The sequence below is a fragment of the Micropterus dolomieu genome, linkage group LG22 (assembly GCF_021292245.1).
Source record: "Micropterus dolomieu isolate WLL.071019.BEF.003 ecotype Adirondacks linkage group LG22, ASM2129224v1, whole genome shotgun sequence".
Lineage (NCBI taxonomy): Eukaryota > Metazoa > Chordata > Actinopteri > Centrarchiformes > Centrarchidae > Micropterus > Micropterus dolomieu.
In genome coordinates, this window is record NC_060171.1 from 28,642,451 (window position 1) to 28,666,836 (window position 24,386).

At 42.7% G+C, this 24,386-nt stretch overlaps 3 protein-coding genes and 2 non-coding genes across 18 annotated transcripts in view; 4 read left to right on the forward strand and 1 right to left on the reverse strand.

Annotated features, from left to right (window-relative positions):
* The window catches only part of cnot1 (CCR4-NOT transcription complex, subunit 1), a 30,575-nt gene extending 16,611 nt beyond the window's left edge, over positions 1-13,964 (forward strand). For 6 of the 12 annotated variants that reach the window (XM_046036425.1, XM_046036430.1, XM_046036436.1 and 3 more), the window contains 31 exons: positions 186-311; positions 833-957; positions 1,089-1,375; positions 1,462-1,540; positions 1,681-1,935; positions 2,084-2,224; positions 2,338-2,517; positions 2,782-2,898; positions 3,002-3,112; positions 3,309-3,386; positions 3,817-3,994; positions 4,361-4,512; positions 4,997-5,293; positions 5,918-6,058; positions 6,365-6,469; positions 6,677-6,796; positions 7,026-7,220; positions 7,306-7,448; positions 8,681-8,789; positions 9,166-9,335; positions 9,617-9,848; positions 9,957-10,205; positions 10,695-10,858; positions 10,964-11,081; positions 11,180-11,281; positions 11,602-11,775; positions 11,890-12,039; positions 12,162-12,342; positions 12,432-12,564; positions 12,687-12,821; positions 12,977-13,964. In XM_046036425.1, the coding sequence (XP_045892381.1) occupies positions 186-311; positions 833-957; positions 1,089-1,375; positions 1,462-1,540; positions 1,681-1,935; positions 2,084-2,224; positions 2,338-2,517; positions 2,782-2,898; positions 3,002-3,112; positions 3,309-3,386; positions 3,817-3,994; positions 4,361-4,512; positions 4,997-5,293; positions 5,918-6,058; positions 6,365-6,469; positions 6,677-6,796; positions 7,026-7,220; positions 7,306-7,448; positions 8,681-8,789; positions 9,166-9,335; positions 9,617-9,848; positions 9,957-10,205; positions 10,695-10,858; positions 10,964-11,081; positions 11,180-11,281; positions 11,602-11,775; positions 11,890-12,039; positions 12,162-12,342; positions 12,432-12,564; positions 12,687-12,821; positions 12,977-13,055 (4,826 nt within the window). In that variant the 3' untranslated portion in view covers positions 13,056-13,964. The remainder of the gene's footprint in view (positions 1-185; positions 312-832; positions 958-1,088; positions 1,376-1,461; positions 1,541-1,680; positions 1,936-2,083; positions 2,225-2,337; positions 2,518-2,781; positions 2,899-3,001; positions 3,113-3,308; positions 3,387-3,816; positions 3,995-4,360; positions 4,513-4,996; positions 5,294-5,917; positions 6,059-6,364; positions 6,470-6,676; positions 6,797-7,025; positions 7,221-7,305; positions 7,449-8,680; positions 8,790-9,165; positions 9,336-9,616; positions 9,849-9,956; positions 10,206-10,694; positions 10,859-10,963; positions 11,082-11,179; positions 11,282-11,601; positions 11,776-11,889; positions 12,040-12,161; positions 12,343-12,431; positions 12,565-12,686; positions 12,822-12,976) is intronic. The other 6 variants (XM_046036433.1, XM_046036434.1, XM_046036435.1 and 3 more) reach the window with 3 other exon arrangements.
* A 426-nt stretch (positions 13,965-14,390) lies between these two features.
* setd6 (SET domain containing 6, protein lysine methyltransferase) lies at positions 14,391-17,540 on the reverse strand. The gene is made up of 9 exons (XM_046036437.1): positions 17,357-17,540; positions 17,023-17,103; positions 16,697-16,841; positions 16,456-16,597; positions 16,101-16,295; positions 15,865-16,009; positions 15,480-15,660; positions 14,898-15,034; positions 14,391-14,753 (listed from the first exon to the last, which is right to left on the reverse strand). Exons 1-9 carry the CDS (start codon positions 17,381-17,383, stop codon positions 14,433-14,435), a joined length of 1,374 nt encoding a protein of 457 aa, XP_045892393.1. The 5' UTR covers positions 17,384-17,540; the 3' UTR covers positions 14,391-14,432.
* Positions 17,541-18,484: 944 nt separating this feature from the next.
* On the forward strand, positions 18,485-18,556 carry trnap-ugg. Its single transcript has one exon. It is a non-coding gene; the product is annotated as a tRNA-Pro (tRNA).
* Positions 18,557-19,999: 1,443 nt separating this feature from the next.
* The window catches only part of bbs2 (Bardet-Biedl syndrome 2), a 14,954-nt gene continuing 10,567 nt past the window's right edge, over positions 20,000-24,386 (forward strand). The window contains exons 1-3 of one of the 3 annotated variants that reach the window (XM_046037300.1): positions 20,000-20,018; positions 23,625-23,759; positions 23,903-24,130. In XM_046037300.1, the coding sequence (XP_045893256.1) occupies positions 23,643-23,759; positions 23,903-24,130 (345 nt within the window). In that variant the 5' untranslated portion in view covers positions 20,000-20,018; positions 23,625-23,642. Of the gene's footprint in view, positions 20,019-22,844; positions 23,113-23,624; positions 23,760-23,902; positions 24,131-24,386 lie in introns of those variants that run through there. The other 2 variants (XM_046037301.1, XM_046037299.1) reach the window with 2 other exon arrangements.
* On the forward strand, positions 22,284-22,355 carry trnap-agg. The gene has a single exon. It is a non-coding gene; the product is annotated as a tRNA-Pro (tRNA).

Consider the following 24,386-nt stretch of genomic DNA (forward strand, 5'->3'; position numbering starts at 1 on the left):
ATTAGTTTGTATCATTTTGTGAAATTCAGAAAAGCCACTTGGAAATGGTATATAAAGGTTAACACCCAGTTTGGTAACGTAACATGTGCATATTAAACTAAACCAAGCTCGGAGGACAAAGGATAGTAGTTTAGAGGCAGAGGTAGGTGTGGATTGAAATGATAGAAGTTTTATGTTACTTGCAGGTCCCTTGGGCTCAGGCATCAGCTCTGGTATTGGCTCTAGTCTAGGGATGCCAACAGTGAACACGGACCCGTTTGGCGCCAGGAAGATGAGCACACCAGGCCTGAACCCAACTACCTTTCAGCAGAGTAAGATGAAGGCCTGTAAGTGGTGGTGGTAGTGGTGTGACTGAGAGCCCCGCCCTGCGCTGCTCAGAACTGTATTTCCTCTGCTGTGATAATGAAATTTCCAAATTTAATGCACCTTAGTGCACCTGACAAATGCAGTTTACAGGAAAGGTTTCACTAGTCTTAGCAAGAAAAGACTTTAACCTTGTGTAAACATTTAGGCCTAAGACTTAACCTTCTTTTTCAATTCATACAACTTGTAAAGTTTATCATTGAGGAAATACAGATCAGTCTTCCATTCCTTGTCTGCTTATGCTGACAACCCCACTTTAGTGTAATTTGTTGAGCTTTTAAGCATCAAAAAGGGGTCTAACCTGACGTGATCAGTTAGAATGCTTTTTGATTCCTGATGTATCACTTGGTTGCACAATGGTTTTCATCGATGGGTTAATTGCTTGGTTCATGCCCCACCAGTGTTTAATTACAACATCCAAATAATTGGACGTCTTTGTTAAAAATGTATTTTTCTACTCTTCTTCCAGCTGATCTTTCTCAGGTGTGGCCTGAGGCAAACCAGCACTTTAGTAAGGAGATAGATGACGAGGCAAACAGTTATTTCCAGCGCATCTACAACCACCCACCTCACCCAACTATGTCTGTGGATGAAGTATGTAGTGACATTTAATGAACTAACCTAAACCTAACTATCACATTCTTTCAAGGCATTATTAGCTGCTGTTGATTAGTTCTGCTCTTCCAATAAACTCACCTCCCACTTCGTTATTTTCCCTCTCTTAGGTACTGGAGATGCTGCAGAGGTTCAAGGATTCAAACATCAAGCGGGAGCGAGAGGTGTTCAATTGCATGCTTCGGAATTTGTTTGAGGAGTACCGATTCTTCCCTCAGTACCCAGACAAGGAGCTGCACATCACTGCCTGCCTTTTTGGTGGCATTATCGAGAAAGGTCTTGTCACCTACATGGCCCTGGGCTTGGCCCTACGATATGTTCTTGAAGCCTTAAGAAAACCCTTCGGATCCAAAATGTATTTCTTTGGAATTGCCGCCCTAGATAGATTTAAAAACAGGTATTGAAATGTTTTCTTTGGTAAAATTAGTATTCATTTAACAACAGGCATCTTGTTTCAGGCTAACATATCTTTTATATTTCTAGACTAAAGGACTATCCTCAGTATTGTCAACACCTGGCTTCAATTGCTCACTTCTTGCAATTTCCCCACCATTTACAAGAGGTAATCAGGTTTCCTTAATTTATTTTGCTCACCATTTTAACGTCTTTATTTTTTATTTTTTTGACCCGGCCGTGACTACAGAAATGGATTCCCACATTCAGATAGATTAAATTTCTCGCTCTGCACCTTTCAATATCCTGTGTGTGCAGTATATCGAGTATGGCCAACAGTCACGGGACCCTCCGGTGAAGATGCAGGGCTCCATCACCACCCCTGGCAGTCTGGCACTGGCACAAGTCCAAGCCCAGGCCCAGTCGCAGCAACCCGGCGTCCCCAAAGCCCCACAGCCAGGTCAGCCCAGCACTCTGGTCACCACACCGACGACTACAACCACAGTAGCCAAGACCCCCACCATCACCAGACCAACACCCAGCAGCTTCAAGAAGGATGTCCCTGTGAGTTTGGCTTTGATGTCGAAACACCCTACTATTTACCTTGTTGATGCACTCAATTGGTTTCAATGTTTTCCTGCATATAGAAATTGTAAACAGTATATAGAGTCACACCGGTTTAAAAGGTAATTGTTCTCGTTCCTGCCTGCAGCCTTCCATAAACACAACCAACATTGACACCCTGCTGGTGGCCACTGACCAAACAGAAAGAATTGTAGAGCCTCCAGAGAATGTCCAGGAGAAGATTGCTTTTATCTTCAACAACCTTTCTCAGTCCAACATGACACAGAAGGTAAAGAAAAGAAAAAAAAAAAAGACAAAACATAACTGTATTGCCAAGAACTTAAATTGTCAAAGAAGCTTTTTATTGTTTTTAAGCATGTGGGGTTTTTTTTTTTTTCTCAGGTTGAGGAATTGAAAGAAACTGTAAAGGAAGAGTTTATGCCCTGGGTGTCTCAGTACCTGGTGATGAAACGTGTCAGCATTGAGCCCAACTTCCACAGTCTCTACTCCAACTTTCTGGACACACTCAAGAACCCTGAGTTTGTCAAGATGGTCCTCAATGAGACTTACAGGAATATCAAGGTAAATCAGACAATAAGGTCATAACTTACCAGCGCAAACATTTTTTCTTTTAATAATGTTTTACATGCCAGTACTTGCCTCATGTAAAACATCTCAACAGCAACTTAATGTTGCTGGATCATGTGAGACGGTGTTCTTTTGCATACATCACTACCATTTCAGATAAACGAGTTGTTTTGTTCCCATTTACTGGGAGCACTACTGAAGAACGGTCACCATTTGTAAAATACTGACACTCCTCTCACATCTCTTAATTTCATATAGGTTCTGTTGACCTCTGACAAGGCAGCTGCCAATTTCTCTGATCGCTCCCTGCTGAAGAACCTGGGCCACTGGTTGGGCATGATTACACTGGCCAAAAACAAGCCCATCCTTTATACAGTAAGAATTTGTATTCTTAGTTTTTGGCTCTGTTGTTTCATTACGTTGTGGGTCTTCTGTTGACTCTAGAGTTTATTTACATCTTTTTTTTTCCTTTACCCAGGATCTGGAGGTAAAGTCTCTGCTGCTGGAAGCCTATGTGAAAGGCCAGCAGGAGCTGCTGTATGTGGTTCCCTTTGTGGCCAAAGTTTTGGAGTCCAGTCTGCGAAGCATGGTGAGTTACACAGCTGTAAATATAGAATTGTCTCCATTCTATCAACATTACCTTATACCACTGTCCAGTGTAAAATGTCATACTGTCATATTTGCTTCAGACAAAAATAACCCCAAACACTTGCCCTGTTTGAGGTTCTTTGGATTCTACACCGTATATTTTAATGTGTGTGTGTGTGTGTGTGCACCTGTTAAAGGTTTTCAGGCCCCAGAACCCCTGGACCATGGCCATCATGAATGTTCTTGCTGAGTTGCATCAGGAACATGACCTCAAGGTAATAATATATTATCCTTCCTATGTAGCCACTTAACTTCAGGCTGCTCTTGAAAATGCAGTCCATCTCTAAATCATAGCTTAAAATGCTAAACCTAGAATTCGTTTGGTAACAGATATGAACTAATCATGTTACACAGTAATGAATTTACCTAAACGTGTCAACTGTTAACCAGCTATATCCAACATTATCAGCCAATCAATCTGTTTTGCGTGGCCTTTCAGATTATTGTTCATAACTCAGCGACCACTTGTCACTTTCCAAATTCCCTGCCATGCTTATTAACTATTCACATCAACTTGTTGCCCTTCATAGGCTTAAACCTGCATGTTGCCTTTTCAGCTATAATACAAATAAACAGTATTTATTTATAATACAATCTTATTAAAATGTGAAATTATTGCTTACATTGTTCTGTTGTTTACTGCAGCTGAACCTAAAGTTTGAGATTGAAGTTCTGTGTAAGAACTTGTCTCTGGACATCAATGATCTCAAGCCAGGAAACTTACTGAAGGACAAGGAGAAGCTAAAGAGCCTGGAGGAGCAACTGTCGGCACCAAAGAAAGAGGCAAAGCCTCCAGAAGAGTTGCTGCCAGTTTCTAACACAGGTGGATGCTCCATATTTTTTACTGTACATCAACATTTTGAAAGATTAGTTTGTCTGTTAGCTTTTAACTTATCCTTTATCTGATGTCTCTATCATATCATTCATTTTTTGTTTTGATTCTGAATATTAAGTAAATGATGTGAACATATGAATATCTAAAAATGCTGTTATTATTACAATATTCACATCACCATCCCTTGTTCTGTCATGTCTGTCTTTCGCTCTGTAAACGTCCTGTAAATGTTACACACTAAAAAGCGTAGCATTACTTGTTTTTGTTGCCTATATGATTGCGTATTGTTTATGTTGGCTGGATAATCTGCTTTTTCTTGTGATTTTAATCAAATTAGCGTTTTGTGACCAACAGGAGACTTTGTTCCATTTGCAGCTCCTCCCTCAACCCCAGTTGCTACCACCACCTCCACAACCACAGGGCCCCCAACCCCACAGTACAGTTACCACGACATCAATGTGTATGCCTTGGCAGGCCTGGCTCCACACATCAATATAAATGTCAACGTAAGTATTGGGCACACGTAAACCACTAGTGACAGAAGTCAGTGTCCATCAAAAGACACACACTACACAAGCAATTAATCAGTCTGCCAAGTAATCGGGGTGGTATTTGGCATTCAGAGATTATCTGCATCGGCCGATATATCATCATAATCTAATCTGAAACAATAAATATATTATTCTGTAGAGAATAATGCCGTTGAATGACGTGACTTCTGACAAACGGTACCCCACTCTCCCATGTCCAAGTTCTGAAAACTACAGCATAACCCTATGTTACCATTTAATTTATTAATAAAAATCTAAAACCACATGTTACTGGCTAAGATCATTGGCCATCCTGTAAATATCTGCATCGGCCATTGAAAAACCCAAAGCGGTTGACCAACAATACACACCCCTCCTTTTTCTCAATCTTTCCCGTTGACATATTAATCCTTTTTTTGTTTTTCCTTTTCTCTCATGCACCCCTCACTTTTCTCTTTAGATCTCTCTGCTACAGGCCCATCCTCAGTTGAAGCAGTGTGTACGGCAATCAGTAGAGCGAGCTGTCCAGGAGCTGGTGCACCCTGTGGTTGACCGCTCTATTAAAATTGCCATGACAACCTGTGAGCAGATCATCAGGAAGGACTTTGCCCTGGATTCGGAAGAGACCCGCATGCGCGTTGCTGCCCACCACATGATGAGAAACCTAACCGCTGGCATGGCCATGATCACCTGCCGCGAGCCGCTGCTCATGAGCATCGCCACCAACCTTAAGAACAGCTTTGCTGCTGCACTGAGGGTAAGCTGAAGGCCAACACGAGGGCTTATGTCTTCAACTGCGAGTGTTCCATAAGATATAAAGAGATGAAGCCAAAGTCCTTTTAGGCGAGTCCTGCCACTCGGCCGCCATCTTGGCAACGCTTCGGGCAGCTATTTCGGACTAACAAGACCAGGCTCCTATCTAAATGAATGGGGGAGAGAGCCAGAACTACACTTTTACTGGTCCCCGGGACATAAAAACTACATGAGTAGAATCAGCATTAAAATCTGATAAAAATCGCTGAAAGAGTTTTTAAACCTTATTTTGGGGCAAAGTTTTTAAAGCATTTTTCCCGACCGGTTATACTTCTGCTACGCATGCGCGAAAGTTGTAAAGGTAATTGGCTGAAATATGATTCCCCGCTTTGGCTGTTAAAAGCAAACGACTGGCTTTCTAGCAGGAGGGGCGGGATAACCACCATCTTTGCCGTTACAGGCTTTCCCCATAGAGCTGTATTGAGGATGTGACTGAGTGGCACATCTCCTCTAAATTGTCTCTGAAGCATAGAGAGTTTCTTTTCCCACACACCCGTCCTCCGCTTTGTTTCGGTCTAATAGCTTGTACCATTCCTGCTCATATAAATTAAGGTGTTTATTCCCTTAGGCACCAACCCCCCAACAGAGGGAAATGATGGAAGAGGCTGCAGCCAGGATTGCTCAAGACAACTGTGAACTGGCTTGCTGCTTCATTCAGAAAACAGCTGTGGAAAAGGCTGGTCCTGAAATGGACAAGAGACTAGCCACGGTGAGACTTAAATGTATTTCTGATTTGTTAACCTGGCTAGTGTCACCTCGGAATTAATTATTTGTAAAAATATATAAGCCAACTTAATTATCAACATTGCTGAGAGTGCAATAGTTATTTTTAAAATCTACAATTGATGTAAGCCCAAAGACAAAGTTTCTAAGTAAATTGATTCAGAGTTTTTTCTACTTTGTGCAAGTTATTAAAAATACTTCAGAGTTCTGCATGTTGGGTACTTTCTAAAAATATGTACTTTACTGAAAAGAAAAGTGTCTTCATTTCTTAATCTGATCTCTACTATTCCAGGAGTTTGAACTGAGGAAGCATGCACGTCAAGAGGGCCGCCGTTACTGTGATCCAGTTGTTCTGACTTACCAGGCTGAACGTATGCCTGAGCAGATCAGACTCAAGGTAAGATCAGTTTAACATCCACTCATACAGTATATCAGGGAAAGTCTATCAATTATGAGCCAACCTATGCTTGTTAAGCTTAAAACATAATTTACTGTTGCCTCAGTTATGGATCTGTCCAAGAGGATAATGATTCAGTGCTCTTTTACACACTGTACAGTATGTGGAGACGTTTCCGTAAAGTAATAAAATGCATGTGTGTTGTAGGTGGGAGGAGTGGACCCCAAACAACTGGCTGTATATGAGGAGTTTGCCAGGAACGTTCCAGGTTTCTTACCCAGTAATGATCTCACCCAGCCCTCTGGCTTCCTGGCTCAGCCAATGAAGGTGATTTGTGTTTTTTTTTTTTTGTGTGTGTTCCATAAGGTGTTAAAAAAAAAAAAAAAAAACTATCTATCTACTAACTAAATCTTAAAATATGGTGTATATAAAAGACTAAAACGACAAGCACTTAACTAAGTGCTTCTTGTGTTTAATGTCTGGAAAATGATGTCACAGATGGGTGTTGCCATTTTAAACCCACTGAACTTAATTCCATCTGTATCTCTGTTAACAGCAACATGCATGGGCCACAGATGATGTGGCTCAGATTTATGATAAGTGCATGGCAGACTTGGAGCAACATCTTCATGCCATCCCTCCAGCTCTTTCCATGAACCCCCTGACCCAGGCTCTGCGCAGCCTGCTGGAAGCTGTGGCCTTGGCTAGAAACTCCAGGGAAGGCATCACTGCACTTGGCCTCCTGCAGAAGGTAGGGCAGCTACTGTAATAGTTGCAGTTCAGGTCAGTATCTGTGCTAACCTGTGTTTTACTGAGCTGGTTTCTTTATTTCCCAGGCTGTGGAAGGTCTTCTGGATGCTACCAGTGGGGCCGATGCCGACTTGCTGCTCCGCTACAGAGAGTGCCACCTGCTGGTGCTTAAAGCTCTACAGGATGGACGTGCCTATGGACCACAGTGGTGCAATAAGCAGATCACCAGGTGAGTCAGGGCATGATTGATTTCAAATCATTATTGCACCTTTTGATTTGAATCATATAACAGGGTGTCTGCGGGGTCTTAAAATTAAGGCCATTAAAAAGTCTTTAGATATTTTTTTCAATGTGGAAATCCTGTTTGTCCAAAAGTTTGTTTGCTAAAAGTGTAGGTGAACGTAATTATTTATAATGCATAGCCAAAAATACTAGACAGGCAGAGAGTAGCGACTGTGATTCCTTTCTGTAACGTTAGGCGCAGGGATCTACCGAGCGCCTATTTCACTCTTAAACGGATTTTTAAAAAAAAGCTTGATGTGCTGCAACAAACTTTATAAATGTTGAACTCAGTGTTATTGAATTTAGTAACATAATGAATATATTAATATCAAACTTAGTTTACTATGAAATTAACAATATACTTTCAATTTAATACTAATTATATTAATATAATTAGTATTAAATAATTATATACTAATACAGTCATTTAGACCAGTTCCTCCTCCAGGTTGTGCCTGTGCTACACCGCCTACACTACTTGCGTTATTCATCACTCAGTTTATTCTCTTCATCTTTGTTCCCTCCTGGCCTATTTGAATTTTGTTGTATTGATCAAGTGGACGGTGAAAGTTATCACACATATCATTGCAGGCAAGCCCACATTATCTAGTTTAAACCAGCTAAAACACAAAATCACACTGTTTCACATGATTTGCTGTAATATTGCGTACATAAACGTCATAGCTTATGTAAGACTGTTGCTTTTTGCAGGAAATCTGACCAGTCCTTCACATAGAGAACTGTTGGCCCATACAGGCTGTTATAGGCAACTGAGAAAGTTGGTGAATGCCTCAATTTGTAGGTGGCGTTACAACCTGATGACATATAGGCAATAAATATGTTATAAATATACTTAAATTCCTTTTAAAACCTCAAATGTCCCTTTTAAAGGTGTGTGGCTGATTTTAATCTGTTACAGCTCAAAGTGGCGCAGCAGTCTTTAAAATATGTTGAAAAAGGTATTGAATTTTACTTCAGAATTCCTGTGTATATACCCTGTATAAAGCATTTGTTTAGCTTTCACATAGATTATTGTAAATCTAAACAATAATTTGAGTTATGTTGAAAAGAAGCAACATGTCCCCCTGGTGGTGCGTGACATAAGGAGGCTCCATATATGGGATCTTTTGTAGTAATTGTACTTGGTGTGTCTCAATATTTTACCCTGTTTGTTAACAGGTGTCTGATTGAATGCCGTGATGAGTACAAATACAACGTAGAGGCAGTGGAGCTTCTGATCAGGAATCATCTTGTGAATATGCAGCAGTATGACTTACACCTGGCACAGGTATACATTTCACACGTTCACTGTGGAGTCATTTACTGTTCTACTGTCTTTATCTTTTGGTTTCGTGTAAATACTTAAGAAGTCATCTATTTATATTTCTACCTTATTGAGATGTCTGTTCAGAAACTTGTTTTTTACTTTTGCGTGTAGTTTGATGTGATGTGAAGTCTTTATTTATTTTTTTCTCCTGTTGAACGGTGTTAAAATTTCCTAACTTAGGTTCATTATAGTTCAGTGTCTTTTCATTTTTAAAAATGGAAATGCTTAAGCACTGAATGCTGTCCTGCACCTTGATCAAGAGATCTGTGAATCAGTAACTTTGTCTGGTTAAAATTTCAAGTGTTGTCACTAGCTAATAATGTTTGTTTTCTTCTAGTCTATGGAAAATGGACTGCACTACATGGCAGTTGCATTTGCCATGCAGTTGGTGAAGCTGCTGCTGGTGGATGAACGCAGTGTCAGCCATGTCACAGAGGCCGACCTCTTCCACACAATTGAGACTTTAATGAGGACCTGTGCACACTCCAGAGCCAACGCACCTGAGGGGTAAACAACTACAATGTTTAAACATTCCTTTTTTGATTTATTTATCCATAAACCACAAATAACTGCAGAATAATTGCTGAATTGTGTAGAAGTCGGAAAGACACCAAATCAAGCAGGTTTTCATGTAAGCTGAATTTATTTGAGGCCATTTTAGAATTTTGAAGAGGTTTTTGCTACCCCACCTAGAAACTGTCTGATCCAGTCAAATTTGAAAATAAAATGAATCAAATGTGAAAAGGGTTAAAACAAACTCTTGGTCATTTCTTTGTCCTCTTCCCCAGTCTTCCCCAGCTGATGGATGTTGTTCGCTCCAACTATGAGGCCATGATTGACCGGGCCCACGGCGGCCCTAACTTCATGATGCACTCTGGGATTTCACAGGCTTCGGAATATGATGACCCTCCAGGCCTGAGGGAGAAGGCAGAGTACCTACTGAGAGAATGGGTCAACCTGTACCACTCAGCTGCTGCTGGCAGGGATAGCACCAAAGCTTTCTCTGCCTTTGTAGGCCAGGTAAACACTCTTACCTTATCAGTCAATGTAAGTGCAAGTGTTGTGTGACAATCATGGTGACCATTGTTCCTCACGTTTATATCATGTCTCCTTTTCTTTTCCAACCAGATGCACCAGCAGGGCATCCTGAAGACTGATGACCTGATCACAAGGTTCTTCCGGCTGTGCACAGAAATGTGTGTGGAGATAAGCTATCGGGCACAGGCTGAGCAACAGCACAACCCAGCAGCCAGTGCCGCCATCATCAGGGCAAAGTGTTACCACAACCTGGATGCCTTCGTTAGGCTCATAGCCCTGCTGGTCAAACACTCTGGAGAGGCCACCAACACAGTGACAAAAATCAACCTCCTCAACAAGGTACAGCATCATGACTACAAAAGTGTAGCTGATTTATCATCTGTGACAAAATAGTCAAAAATATCCAATATTATCAACAGGACATTATAGAAAGTAGTTATTTGGTTGTGGTACTGAAAGTCTTTCTACATTGTGGCATCGGCGGATGCTGTGTGATTTATGAAGGGCATTTCAACCCAGAGTGTGATGAGGTTTATTCTGCTCAGAACAGCAGGGTTACAAAGAAAGCTACATAATCAGCAATGAGCGATGAAGACTTATGAGACCTTTTGACAGTGTTAACAACTTTGGGTTAAAATCTAGTTTGTAGAACCACACACTCATTTAAATAAATCATTTGTTGTTGATAGGAAAGCTCTAACATCATAATGTCTGTTTAACTGTAAAATCTTTAAAGTGGCAGAAAAGATAAATGCTTGTCTGCTCTGCAGATTCTGCTGGCAGCCTTTGGCCGGCTGATTCTGATTACCCTCTACATTGTTCTAATAGGTGCTAGGTATCGTAGTTGGGGTGCTGATCCAGGACCATGATGTCCGTCAGACAGAATTCCAACAGCTACCATACCACCGCATTTTCATCATGCTGCTGTTGGAGCTCAACGCCCCCGAACATGTGCTGGAGACCATCAACTTCCAGACACTCACCGCCTTCTGGTGAGACATCCTCATGGATCAGTCATATCTAAAGGGTCGCCTTCTGTGTGTAGAGGAGAGGCAGTACGGTTTTGGTTTGGCCTCACATATTCCTTTTATCTGCAGCAATACCTTCCACATCCTGAGACCCACCAAAGCACCCGGCTTTGTGTATGCCTGGTTGGAACTCATCTCCCATCGCATCTTCATTGCCAGGATGCTAGCGCACACACCGCAGCAGAAGGTATGCAAGAGCAAGCCTATTTATGACATTCAAATCTTGTTAATACATAGCCCCCATAGTTGTTTTTTTTTGATCAATGAACTGATGTTGTCTTCCAGGGTTGGCCCATGTACGCACAGCTGCTGATTGATCTCTTCAAGTACCTGGCCCCATTTCTGAGGAATGTAGAGCTCAACAAACCTATGCAAATCCTCTACAAGGTGCTCTCTCATTGTTTCTTTGTTCTGAAATAACAGCTGCCGGTAAACACCAAGTTAGACAAAGTGAAGTCCATGTTTCTGGCAGTTGGAACCTCGCATTTATCATTTGGTTGTGTTAGTGATGCATTGATAGACCGGTACTAATATCATGACACCTAATCTGTCAGAGCTGATTGGGTTGCAATTTATTTTTGATATTGGAAATTACAACTTCATAGGGCTGCTTTTGTAGCTATAGACTTTAGGCTTGTTTCATATTTCAGTTGTCTTGTTAACAGGCAAATGTTTCCTATTATAAAACGTATCATTTTCTATTTCAGGGCACACTGAGAGTGCTCCTGGTCCTGCTGCATGACTTCCCAGAGTTCCTGTGTGACTACCATTACGGCTTCTGTGATGTTATCCCACCCAACTGCATCCAGCTCCGCAACCTCATCCTGAGTGCCTTTCCACGCAACATGAGGCTTCCTGACCCTTTCACACCCAATCTCAAGGTAGAGACAAACAAACACACACTTTGACGATGCCTACAGAAGCAGGTTTGTTTGAACTTTTGTTTAGAAGACGTTGTCCCATAAATCAATGTTGTATCAACACCCCGGCTGCAGGTGGACATGCTGAGTGAGATCAACATCGCTCCCCGTATCCTCACCAACTTCACAGGTGTTATGCCTTCCCAGTTCAAGAAGGATCTGGACTCGTATCTGAAGACCCGTTCACCAGTGACTTTCTTGTCTGAGCTGCGCAGCAACCTGCAGGTAGGAGCAGTGTCCATCTCTTTTACATTGTTATTATTAGTAGAATATTATTATACTTCAGCAAATGATACGATTTTGTGTTAATCTGTCACCCTCCTTTTTTTTTTAAACCACTACCCCAGGTGTCTAATGAGCCGGGAAACCGCTACAACATCCAGCTGATCAATGCTCTAGTGTTGTATGTAGGCACACAGGCAATCGCTCACATCCACAATAAGGGCAGCACCCCCTCCATGAGCACTATAACCCACTCTGCACACATGGACATTTTCCAAAATCTGGCCGTGGACCTGGACACTGAGGGTACGTTTATTTATTGCTATCTAAAGAACCAGTTGCAAAAAGCTTGAGCAGAGCACTCATCTGAGGTTTCTGTCGTCGTGTCTTTTCAGGGCGTTACTTGTTCTTGAACGCGATCGCCAATCAGCTGCGCTACCCCAACAGCCACACTCACTACTTCAGTTGCACCATGCTGTATCTGTTTGCCGAGGCCAACACAGAGGCCATCCAGGAGCAGATCACCAGGTGAGACAAACAGTCTGATCTGGATCTGTGTGACTTGATTCATTTCAGCAGAGGAACGCATTGAGTCAACACCGTGTTGAAGTTAACTGCCGTTTAGTTAAATCTTTCTCCTCCTCTTGCAGGGTTCTGCTGGAGAGGCTGATAGTGAACAGGCCTCACCCATGGGGTCTCCTCATCACCTTCATCGAGCTGATCAAGAATCCTGCCTTTAAGTTCTGGAGCCACGACTTTGTGCACTGTGCCCCTGAGATTGAAAAGTAGGTTTTATGTTTGACTCGTTGTTCTGTATGTATGGGGGTTTTTTTGGGGGTTTTTTTTCAGCCTGCACAGATTATACTAGTTAGCAGGATAAATTCTAGTTGTTCTCATCTTCACCAGATGTTCACGTCTTACCTCTCCCCTCCCTCATCAGGCTGTTCCAGTCGGTAGCTCAGTGCTGCATGGGACAGAAGCAGGCCCAGCAGGTGATGGAAGGCACTGGTGCCAGCTAGCCTGTGTACCAGCCAGCTTGTAGCCCTCGGGAGAGATGCCGCGGCCTTGACCTTGACCCAGTCCCCCCCACCACACACACACACACACACACACACCTCTCCCTCTTTACTGTTGGCACTGGATAAACTGGCAACCACAGTCATTTGAAATGTGGATAAAAGGACTACTGCTCATGGATCTAAAGAGTTAGATTTTTGTTTATCCCTTGGAATTGAAATGGAGAGAATGGATTGAGACATGTTGTTTAATATACTTTTTTGATGCTTTGATGTAAATATTGGAGGAAAAAAGGGAGAACGGGAGAGTAGATAAGTGAAGTGATCAACGCACATGTCAAATAAAGCGTATCCTGACATGTAAAGACATCTAAACATATTTTCACTCACTACCAAAGTCCTTGGTTTGCTTCCCTCCCGCACAAATCCTTTTTTTCCTGACTTTTGTTTTGCTTTGAGAGGCTGAATGGTAGATGATTGAAGAAGAAGAAGAAGAAGAAGAAAAAAAAAAAGCTGCCTGCTACTTTCATTTAATACCTTTTTATCCCTGAGTGGAACAGGAAGATGGAGTTCAGTCTCCCAGGTGGGGTGGGGGTCTACTCCTGGTGCGTCGGTGTGTTGGTGGAGACAGTTTGCTGATGCTCTGTCCGTTAGAAACTGGCTCTGGAAGTCTCTCCCTGGCACTTGTAAATTGTGCAAAGTGATAGTGACATCGTACCTTGGCAATTTGTACAAAGATCCAAATTGAAGAACAATAGAAGGACCAATACAGCCCATTTTGTAACATTTTGAATGTTTTGTAAATGTATTGGTCCATGTGTTGTATTTTGTAGTCCTTTCTAGTTTGCCTTTAGTTCTTGCTACTTAACTGCAGTATGCATACATACAGAAAATAAAGCATTCAAACTGCAACGCATCTGTGTTCACTCAGGACTACAAGTGTAATAGGATGGTATTTAAATATCAGGTGTTCCAAAAGTAGCTTTTATTTTTTTTTTTTAGAAACAATTCATATACATTACTCACAAGTTTCCTGACTCTAGGTACAGCTGTTACTGTCTTTATTAATAAAGTGAAATTTCACTGTATTATGTACATCCAGAGAACTGAGTTTTGCGGATAGTCATGTCCACTCTTGGGGGCCAATCTTGGATCCCAGTAATTGCAGTTAAGACACCTGCAAATGAATAATATTCCAATATAGCACAAACGTGGTTGCCCACTATTTGCAAATTCTGAACTTAGTTATCCCTGGTTTATGTACAGTAAGGCCAAATAAAATATCACCTTTTATTAGTATGTATTAATGGGAGCAAAACAAGGATTGTAGAAAGTCAGTTTATCAGGAAAAACATTTATTGACTGTATTATGAGAACAGGTCATGACTCGGTGAGCTCCATCAGTCTGTACAGGATGCTCTTCTGTCCGCAGCGTACCTGCAGCACTTTCTGCTGCCTGCTGCTCAGTCCAGCATACGCTTCCTTGTCTTCTATCAGCACCTGCTCGCTGTCCGAACCCTCTCCATAGGTCCTCACAGTCAGTCGGGCCGCTTCATGAATTAGCCGTTTCCACGAAGCCTTTAATCCAGGGAGTCCCTCGTTAGAGAAAGCAAGGGAGATCCTCTCATCATCCTCGTCATCTTCCTCCCATCCTTCATTGTCTTTAAATTCTGAGAACTCCCTGCTCGACATACACAGCACCTGAAGATAAAATGCAAGAGTTTTGTTTCCAGCAACATTCATCTCTGACAAAGTGGAATGAGTGTGTTTTTGTTTTGTTTTTTCCCAGGTTTTGTAGGGTGAACAGATGTAATTTAAACACCACTGTTTATGTACTCCCCTCACCTTGAGCACAGTATGTAGCTCTGTGTCTGTAAGGCAGCCCTGTCTGCCAAAGACAACGGTTGTTTTCTCTTGCATCATCTGACACAGCATCTCCCACTGCTCCTCCGCCAGCTGCCGGTCCAAATCGGACTGAATACCTGGGAAGAGGACAGGAAGCACCAAGTAACAGGGTTGTATTTGTTTCGACATCAAATTGAATGTTCTTCCGATGAATCAAGGGGAATTCTAATAAAAAGCGGTCGTCATTGTAAAACTATGAGGCTGGTGTGAAAATAATGTCCAGCTGACGCCCAACTGTGAAATGTTGGACACTGTGACGTGCACACTGGGACAATGACAGGCAATGTAGAATTTAGGCCTGCAAACCAGTGGCATGAAAAAGGTTATAGTTACAACACTGCAGACAATCTGAATATTACGTTCAAGTGCATCCTTTTCAGTGTTGAAATGCTCGACTCCAGTGACTGCACAATGTCGTGTTGCATAATTTAATGATGCTCGGAGCGCACCATACACACCGTAGTAGATGTCGTCTGCTATAATGCGTGGACAAGTGAGTTGCAGAACAGTCTTGTCGATTACCTTGCGTGGCGACTTTGTAGAGGTTTGTGATGGGGATGTCAGCTGTGTCGTTGCTGTTGCTTTGATACGGCTCCGAGAAGCCGTACATATGCAGCAGCTGCCAGTTGGCCATCTGCCCGTAGGTGTTAAATACCTCCTCGCCTTTATGAATGGGGCGCACGCAAACCATCTTCAAACTGTCCTGAGAAAGACGGAGTGTACAAGAAGAGTTGAAATATGCAAATAAGTTAACACTGCTCAGTGGGCAGTTAACTCGCAGCTTAGGTCTCGATGTCAAATATATATACATATACACACACATAGATGAGAAGCTGTTCTAGAAAACAAACTATTAAATCTAGAAACATGAAAAAGTCCATCAGTATTAGTGGAGGTGTCCCCTCACTGGTGTAAACTCCAGATTGGCATTGTGATTGGACACATGGTTAAGCATGTCAGCCATGGGAACCATCATTGGCGGGTTGGGGGCCTTCTCATCCTCCTCCTCATCATCATCATCATCGTCCTCCTCTTGCTGTGGCTCTTGAAAACTACAGGGAAGGGGGAAGAAAGAGATCGCAGGGGTGAATTTGGGAGGAGGACAAGGGGAAAAAAAGGTCCATATACTGTATGCTCACTAACCTGTAGGCCATGACAAAGGCCACCAGCTGTGTGTAAAGGTCCAGCGTGTGTGTGTCGGGGTTCCAGAGGTCAGGATGCTTTGCGATGAAGGGAAGGACCACGTCTGTGTATTCCCTCTGGATGTTAGCCAAGTCCGTGTCCACAGCCTCTGGAATACCTGTCCCCCTCAAGAGTCTGTCTCTCTCCTCTTTAGACCTGTACAGATGACCTGGAAGTTACTGGAAAGAAAGCTGGAAATTCCCACTTCAACAACAGATAATTCATGGGAAAAAACTGTTACAGTACCAACCGCAGAACCGGTAAGACAAGGGATGCCCAGGACGGGGTTGAAACGATGATTTAAAGCGTTTCTTACCAGAACATGGGGTGGTCCAACGTCTTGAAATTGGTCCACAGAGAGAGGTAGGGTTTCCAGTGGGACTGTGAGGATGTATACTCATACAGCAGAGCCAGCAATAGGGGAACCCAGCCAGAGGAGCTCTCCAGAGACGACTGCTCTGTGAAGTATAAAAAGGAGGAAAGACAGGTTACAAACAGGAGGATGATGCAGGCTGCTTCAATCTCAGGAAAACGTCTTTGTAATCATTAACGCTCACCTTTCTCCAGCAGGGCAGAGATCTTGGTTGTTCCCTGGTGCAGAAGAGCGGATCTGGGAATGGTGAATATAACCTCCCCCTCCTCTATGTGGTCCTTCGCCAGCATCCCATACTCTGCCACTGTTCCCTCTTTACTCACACACACCTAGGGAGAGAGACACCCATCCTTTACATGCATGGCCAATACGGTTAAGAAACTGGAATCAAGCCATTTAAATAAAGAAGGTGCACAACTTAAATTAAAATGGCAGGAAAAGACCGAGAGACTGAATAATGAATTACTATATTCTGTGTCAGGAGCCTGAGTGCAGGCTGTGATAACATACCTTATTGCTGAGTACCAAGCCGACTCTGTCGCACCACTGTAAAAAGTTCTGCAGGGGACTGAGCACTGAACCATGATCTACCTGTCAGCGCATGGATAAAAACGTCAATATGATCAGGCACATGTGACCTAGTGCACCTACGGTGTACATGGCTTTACTGTGAAATAGTTCCTCTGTTTAGGACAGAGCCACACTTGTACATACACGTTCCCACACCACGCACAACGTTACATGCACAGAAAACACAGCTAACATTAGTGTAAACACACACAAACAGTACAAGCACTATCATCCTATTTTTTGTTGTTGTTGTTAGAACTGATTAAACTGTAACCTTGGGTCGTTTCGCTTCTGTTGCCATCTTGTGAATGTAATATCCAAACCCGGAACATGGCAGGCTCTGGTACTGGTTAACTACAGTTAGCCTCTAGCTAACTCGAACATGCGCAATCTCAACACGTGGACTGTGGACGAGCCTTGGGTTAAGTGTGACACAATCTGTGACTTGTAGGCAGCTAATACGTCAAAGTAACGCAGATTGAGAAACGGCTATGGTTTAGACAGTTTAAATATCGGCCTATAACCAAACAAAATTAAGTGTAGGGGTTCGGTCCAGTACCTAGCTTTAGATGAAGAAAGTTGAGTAAGCAAAATATATTACCATGGATAAATTAGATTATATTGGCTCCAGCGCCCCGCGACCCTGTACACAGGATAAGCGGTTGACGATGGATGGATGGATGGATGGATAAATAGATTATTACATCCACAAATGTCATTTAACGTTACACAGGGGACACTGGGGTCATGTCCCCACCACATTTTGAAAGGTCTGATTTTGTCCCCAACACTTTTTGAACAAATGAAAATGCTTTGAGAAAGGTTTATTTGCACAATAAGAAAGCATGCAATGAAATTTAAATATGGAAGAAACTAAATGTGCAATGTCCCAAAAAAAGTAAGCTAAGAAGAACCAAGCTGCTGATAACTGCATTATATTTCTTTAATGGTGGAGGACCCCCAGACACCCCAGCATTTCCTGTTTCTTCAAAATAGGTTTAAAAATCTTCTGGTCTTGTTCTCCTGCATCACGTCTCCTGACCCAATGTATCATGACGCCCCTGAACGATACCAATTATTTGTCTTTCTGAAATAAGTGCCTAAAGTAGGCGTATTACTTTACAAAGCTTAACATTATCCTTTAAAAATACATATTTTTGGTTAAATATACACTTTAATGATTGTTCATAGTATGTTTAAGTTTGTCTTGCACTTTGCGTATCTGTCGTCTGTGTGAAATGTCAGCTGCTTCATATTGGCGATTATTGGGCTATGTGCTGTTATTCCTCTTAACACCACTAGTGGCGTTGTTCAGTCAGACCATCTCTTAGTCTCCAGTCGGCCACATCATCAGTCTCAGTGGTTCTACCTAGACATGAATGTCTTAAGACTAAAGCACATTGGCTCGTTGGTCTAGGGGTATGATTCTCGCTTTGGGTGCGAGAGGTCCCGGGTTCAAATCCCGGACGAGCCCACCCTTTTTACCATTGGGATTAAGGATCACAAATGCTGGGAATCAGGACCTTAGTTCATATTAAAAACATAAATTTAACATTGATAAGATAAGATGTTCCTTCAATAATTCCCCTGGGTGAAATTCAAATTGGCACAGCAGCACAATACACAATAATACAATAAAAGTAGAATCAGTTTACATTCTACGTAGATGTATAAATACATACACAGTATACACTATACTAAATATAATAACCGGAAGCCGGTATCTGTCTGTGTCATTGTTTTAAAAGTCCTCCGTGTTCGCCTGTCCACACCAAAGGCCTTTTCACACATATTATTCATATTCATATAGCTGATAAATCTAGTCATGCAAACGCCCTCCGGTTAATGTCCCGGTAACTGTTCAGTGAACACTTATATTTCAGAGAAGTCACAGACGGCGAGGATCAGTCTCTCATCCATCTTCTTTTTGTGCTGCGCCTCGCATAGGCTACAGAAAGTTCAAGTCAATTAAACTTTGGCAGGGGCGGGCGTGTGCGTGAGACGCGCACAACCGCGAAAGGTTCACGGGACTGTCGCAATGCCCGCGCCTCCCTCCCTACACGCTCGCCTCTCATTGAAGAAGAATTACGAGGCGCGTAAATCGCTTCCCGTGTGAAAAGGCCTTAAAGCGATACCCCGGAGTTTTAAAACAAAAACGGGCCCAGGAGCGTTTTCAAACTTCTCTGTTTGAAGTCTTCGGATTCACCGTTTTAGGCTGGACAGGAGGTGCAAACGTAGCCAAAGGTCTGCGTGTTGAAACAAAAACGTAGTGTAGATAGGGCTTCAGGTCTAGGTCATGTAGGCTACTGAAATACATGGGACCTTTGGACCATGGAATTTTTTTGTCTAAATATTTTGAAGATTGAATAACAACAATATTTACATTAATTCATGCCTAAATTAGCTAATGTTATTCCTATATGTAGTGCTGTTAAAATTTCTGATTGGCAGACAAAAACATGCGCCTGTCACAGTGGTAGACAGTGAAAGAAGTTAATCAGACCCTGCACTGCACTCTGCCCTTGTCCTTGGCAGTGGCTGCAGAGTACCAGAGGTAAGGATGGATTGATGATGGTAGTGTAGAAGTGCACCATCATTGTCTTTTGCAGATTGAACATCCTCAGCTGCCGCAGAAAGTACATCCTCTGTTGGTCTTTCTTTGTGAAGGAGCTGCTGTTCAGCTGATGCAGGCTAGCACATGGCATGTCTCCAGTGAGGTGTTAAGGATGTCTGTGAACACCGGAGACTGATTGGCACAGTGCTTCAGCGTGGATGGATAGACTGCTAGAGCAACCTCCTTCATCGTCCTGCTGGACCGTTCAGCAGCATTTGACACGGTGAAACACCAGCTCCTCCTGTCCAGCCTCCAAGAACTGAGAGTCTCAGGCTCTGCACTCTCCCTGTTCATATCCTGCCTCAAGAGCTACACTTACAGGGTAACTTGAAGACAATCTGTGGTTCTTCTAGCCTCACTACTGGGTCCCACTGGCTTATGTATGGGCCCCTCCTCTTTTCTATTCACACCAAGTCATTTGGCTGAGTTACGCGTTAGCGAAGGCATCTGTTTGACTAGATGAGATGTGAGATGCTGGACAGCAAGAGGCCACGTCCCAAGTTTGAATCATTCAATCACATATGGTCTGATGGGACAGCAGTGGCCCATGATGACAGCTGGCTTGTTGGTCTAGGGGTATGACTCTCGCTTAGGGTGTGAGAGGTGTGGCTGAAGAAGACTGAACAGACCCATGGTCCTCCCACTTGGCAGCCATCTTGCTAATGCTACTTACATGAATGGGGAGAGAGCCATAACTGCACGTTCACTTGTCAAATGGACATAAAAGCTGCATGTATAGAATCACCAGTAAAAACTGATTTTCACCCCAAATTAAGCTTTAAAAATGATTTTCCCCAACAGTTTTACTTCTACTACACATGCGTGGAAGTAGTGGCGCATGCGTAGTAGACCCTTATGTCAGTTGAACCACAGGACTGGCTGAATATGTTTCTCGGCTCGGCTGTTTAATCAAACGATTGGCGAGCTTTAACACAGCATTCTAGCAGGACGGACGGGATAGCTGTCATCTTTGGCGTTACAGGCTTTCCCTATAGAGTTGTACTGAGGATTCTTCAAGGGACATGTCTCCTCTTAAATGTCTCTGAGAAGAGCCATGACATTCATGATGACCAACAGTCAGATGCATGATTCAACGACTGTTGTTAGAACTGAGATGCCCAACTACCAATCATCTGACACTTGTGTACAGTAAACATACATAAAATTCAATCTCTGAAGGCAGTTACTGCTTAGATACAATAATGGGTAGCTTAGGGTGCTCATATTTCTCTCTTTTGCTCGGTCTGAAAGCCAAGCGGTTGCGTGAATGTCAGCGTGTCTGGCTGACATCTCTCAGTCAGTGTCTGCACACAAGCTCAATCTTGACATGCTGCTCTTCCTTTCAGGAAAGGCATCAGTTTGACTAGATGAGATGAAGAGTTTAATCACATGTGGTCTGATGGTGCAGCAGTACACCCCGGGGATGGCTGGCCAGTTGGTCTAGGGGTATGATTCTCGCTTAGGGTTCAAATCCCAGCCGAGCCCTCCTTATAACCACTGTCGCTGAAGAGCAACAACATTCATGATAGTTAAGTCAGTTGCATGATACTGTGACTGTTGTTAGAACTCAGATGCTCAATCACCAATTATCTGAACTTGCATGTACAGTAAACATATGTGCAATAAAATCACTGAAGGCAAACACTATTTAAATATAAAAACCTGGTATGCTGAGTAGGCAGTATTTTAGACTTATCTACTGCAGAAAATGACATTAATGGGCAATTCAAGTGAAATTAGCAAGTCAGCAATGTCACTCTTCAACTGAACTAATAATTGGTCAACCTCAATGCATCAATGGAGATCAAAAATGAGCAAGCCTAAAAATCCAAATGGCAATAAGCTGGAGAAAACACCTGATCTGTAAAAAGTCCATGAGAACTTTTATCTGTGATGAGACTGTGGTGTATAACATATGTGCATTTGACGCATAACAGTTTAACATAGCACTGTAGAAGCTGGATAGAGGATTAGTGACCTTTTAAGGGGAGAGCAGAGGTCAGTGGTTATGTGGAGACTCAGACCCTTATATGGTGTCTAACAGATGTCTACACTTATCCTATAGAACTTTGCTCTTATATGGATTGGTGCCTTAGTTTTCAGACTCAGACCCTTATATGGCATCTAACAGATACCTAAACATGTCCTATATAAGCTGTGTTTGATGTACAGAGAGACAGAGGGGTCATCGGGCTGGGTCACTCTCCAAGCTGCTGCAGAGCTTGTAATTGATGCTGAACTCCTTGATGTAATAAACTTTCATGATCAAGAACAGTGTCAAGCGGATTTCTTCTCAACACATCGCAGCATTATTGTTCGGACACCACAAGTCCTAGGAAAAGCAGTTAGTCTAGGGATATGATTCTCGCTTAGGGTGCTCATAATTTTGTCCTTTCCTCAGTCTGAAAGCTAGGAGGTAACGCAAAGCTCTGTGTCTGGCTGACATCTCTCAGTGGATGTGTGTCCTCAAGCTCAATCTTGACAAGCTGCTTTTTCAGCGGAGGCATCTGTTTGACTAAATGAGATGTGTTTGAAGAATTCAATCACATGTGGTCTGATGGTACAGCAAGACCCTCTGACGAAAGCCGGCTCGTTGGTCTAGGGGTATGATTCTCGCTTAGGGTGCGAGAGGTCCCGGGTTCAAATCCCGGACGAGCCCTCCTTATAACTCTGGCTAAATAAGAGCAAACTCTCCGTAGACATGTTCCGCCCCTCGGTAGCCATCTTGCTAATGCATCCGTGCAGTTATTTCCAAGTTGAAACTGTCAAGACGACCAAAGCTTAGTTTAGTTTTTGTCAGAAGACATCGCGACAAACACGTGATGATTTTAAAGAGAATGATGCATTGCTTTATATTAAATTACCCAATGGAATATCCCATCAGGTGCAAAACTGCTCTAAACCAGGGACACAGCCATAGACTGTATATAAAAACACACAACAAGGTGACAACGTTCCCAGGCACGTTGGAGCAGAAAAAACACCAAGCCAAAACAAATTCACTGAGCACATTCGTAAAGGAGGGTCAGAGGCCAGCTATCTAGGGGAAATACAACCAGAATCTGTTTTGTTTTCAGGTGTTGTGGTTTTACTGTTGACACTGAAAGTACTAGGGGTAACGCCCACCCCTAACTCCTCTGTCATGAATTCAACCTGTTCGCATCTGGTCACCTCTGCTCGCTCATCTATTCTCCTCATAGTTCTATCAAACAGAACTGCTTCCACACACTTTGGTTCTTGGAAAGTTTAGCCAAAATCTTTTAATTTGAAAACCGATAGAAAGCGGTTGTTGGCGTGGAATAGCACGTCATTTCCACTGCGTTGTCGTCATGGGTTGTCACGCAATCCAGGTAGCTCATTAGCCGGCTAGCTCATTTTAACCAGAATCCAACACTTGCAGTTGAGGAGGAGGCCGGGTAAGATTGTTTGCACAAAAACAATGATCTCGTTTGTTTTAGTGTCTTCGGTAGTTTTGAGTTGTTTCCTGTCGGCGGCATTAAAGTGTTGAACGTTATCTAACGTTAGTCATGCTAGGCTTGCAAGGCAATGAAGGCAAACATATACCGTTAGGCGATTTTATTTCTTCCAAATGTTCGATTTTGAAGTTTGTGTTAATGCAGGTGTTACGATATGTTAAAGAGCCATGTCCTTTTATTGTATAAATGGTATTCTTGTATAGCAAACGGCGGGGAGATTAGTCAGATGAACAGCTTTAGCTTGCCACTCCTTGTTGCTAGGCAACATGACTCCACTGGAGCCTGAGATAAAGCCTGTAATTACATTAGTGTAGCAAAATCACGCATTGCCACGGCATGCTGCTTTGCTCATGTGCCTGTTTAGTCAGTCTCCAAATGCCCGAAAAGAAGTGAAATAATACATTGCTGTCGCTGTCTGTCTGCGTGTCTGTTCTTGGCTCTTGTCTGATTAGGGATATACAGTAGGCACTATGTTGGTCCCCATATTCACTCTGAAGCTGAACCACAAGATCAACCCTCGCATGGTGACTGTTGGGAGATTTGATGGAGTCCACCCATGCCTTACAGCTGCCACACAGGCTGGAAAGGTGAGGGAAGTTTTAACTGTTCCAACATAATAGTGGCGAATTCTTAACATTCATTCATAGCATGGTCGTTGTCTTGAGTACATGATAATCCTTCCTTACTTTATATATATAAATATTTATACTCTTCTGTTTCTCTTTATAAGGTTTTTATCCACAACCCGCATGCTCGTGGTCAGAGGCCTGTGGCTCACCGACTGAGCCAGAGCACCCAGGACTCAGACATCTCTCTGCTCAACATCAACCAGGCAGTCACGTGTCTGACGGCAGGAACGCTGGGACCAAACACCACTGGGGACACACTGTTGGTGGGATCCCAGACCAACCTACTGGCCTATGATGTCCATGACAATGCTGATATTTTCTACAGAGAAGTGAGTGGAGCTGAGGAGAATAAGGGGAGGGATAACTTTGGATGTAATGGTGGATGCTACCACAAATGGAGTTTTTAAGAAATACTAATTACAATGAAAAATATTTGCAGCATAGATGTTAACACTTTTTCTTTTAAATGCATACCCGGGTCTTTCCACCCTGTCTGATTCATTAATTTTATTCATTTAAGCATTCAGCTCCCTAGTATTCCTCAAAGTATTTGTTTTTAGCAATGTTGTGGTGTAAAATGTCCAA

Coding starts and splice junctions, on each gene's coding strand:
- setd6 (XM_046036437.1), bottom strand. CDS start 17,383: ATGGCAACAGAAGCGAAACGACCCAAG. Junction 16,842..17,022: donor GCTTGGTACTCAGCAATAAG/GTATGTTATCAC, acceptor CTCTCTCCCTAG/GTGTGTGTGAGTAAAGAGGG. Junction 15,661..15,864: donor CCAATCTGGAGTTTACACCA/GTGAGGGGACAC, acceptor CGTCTTTCTCAG/GACAGTTTGAAGATGGTTTG.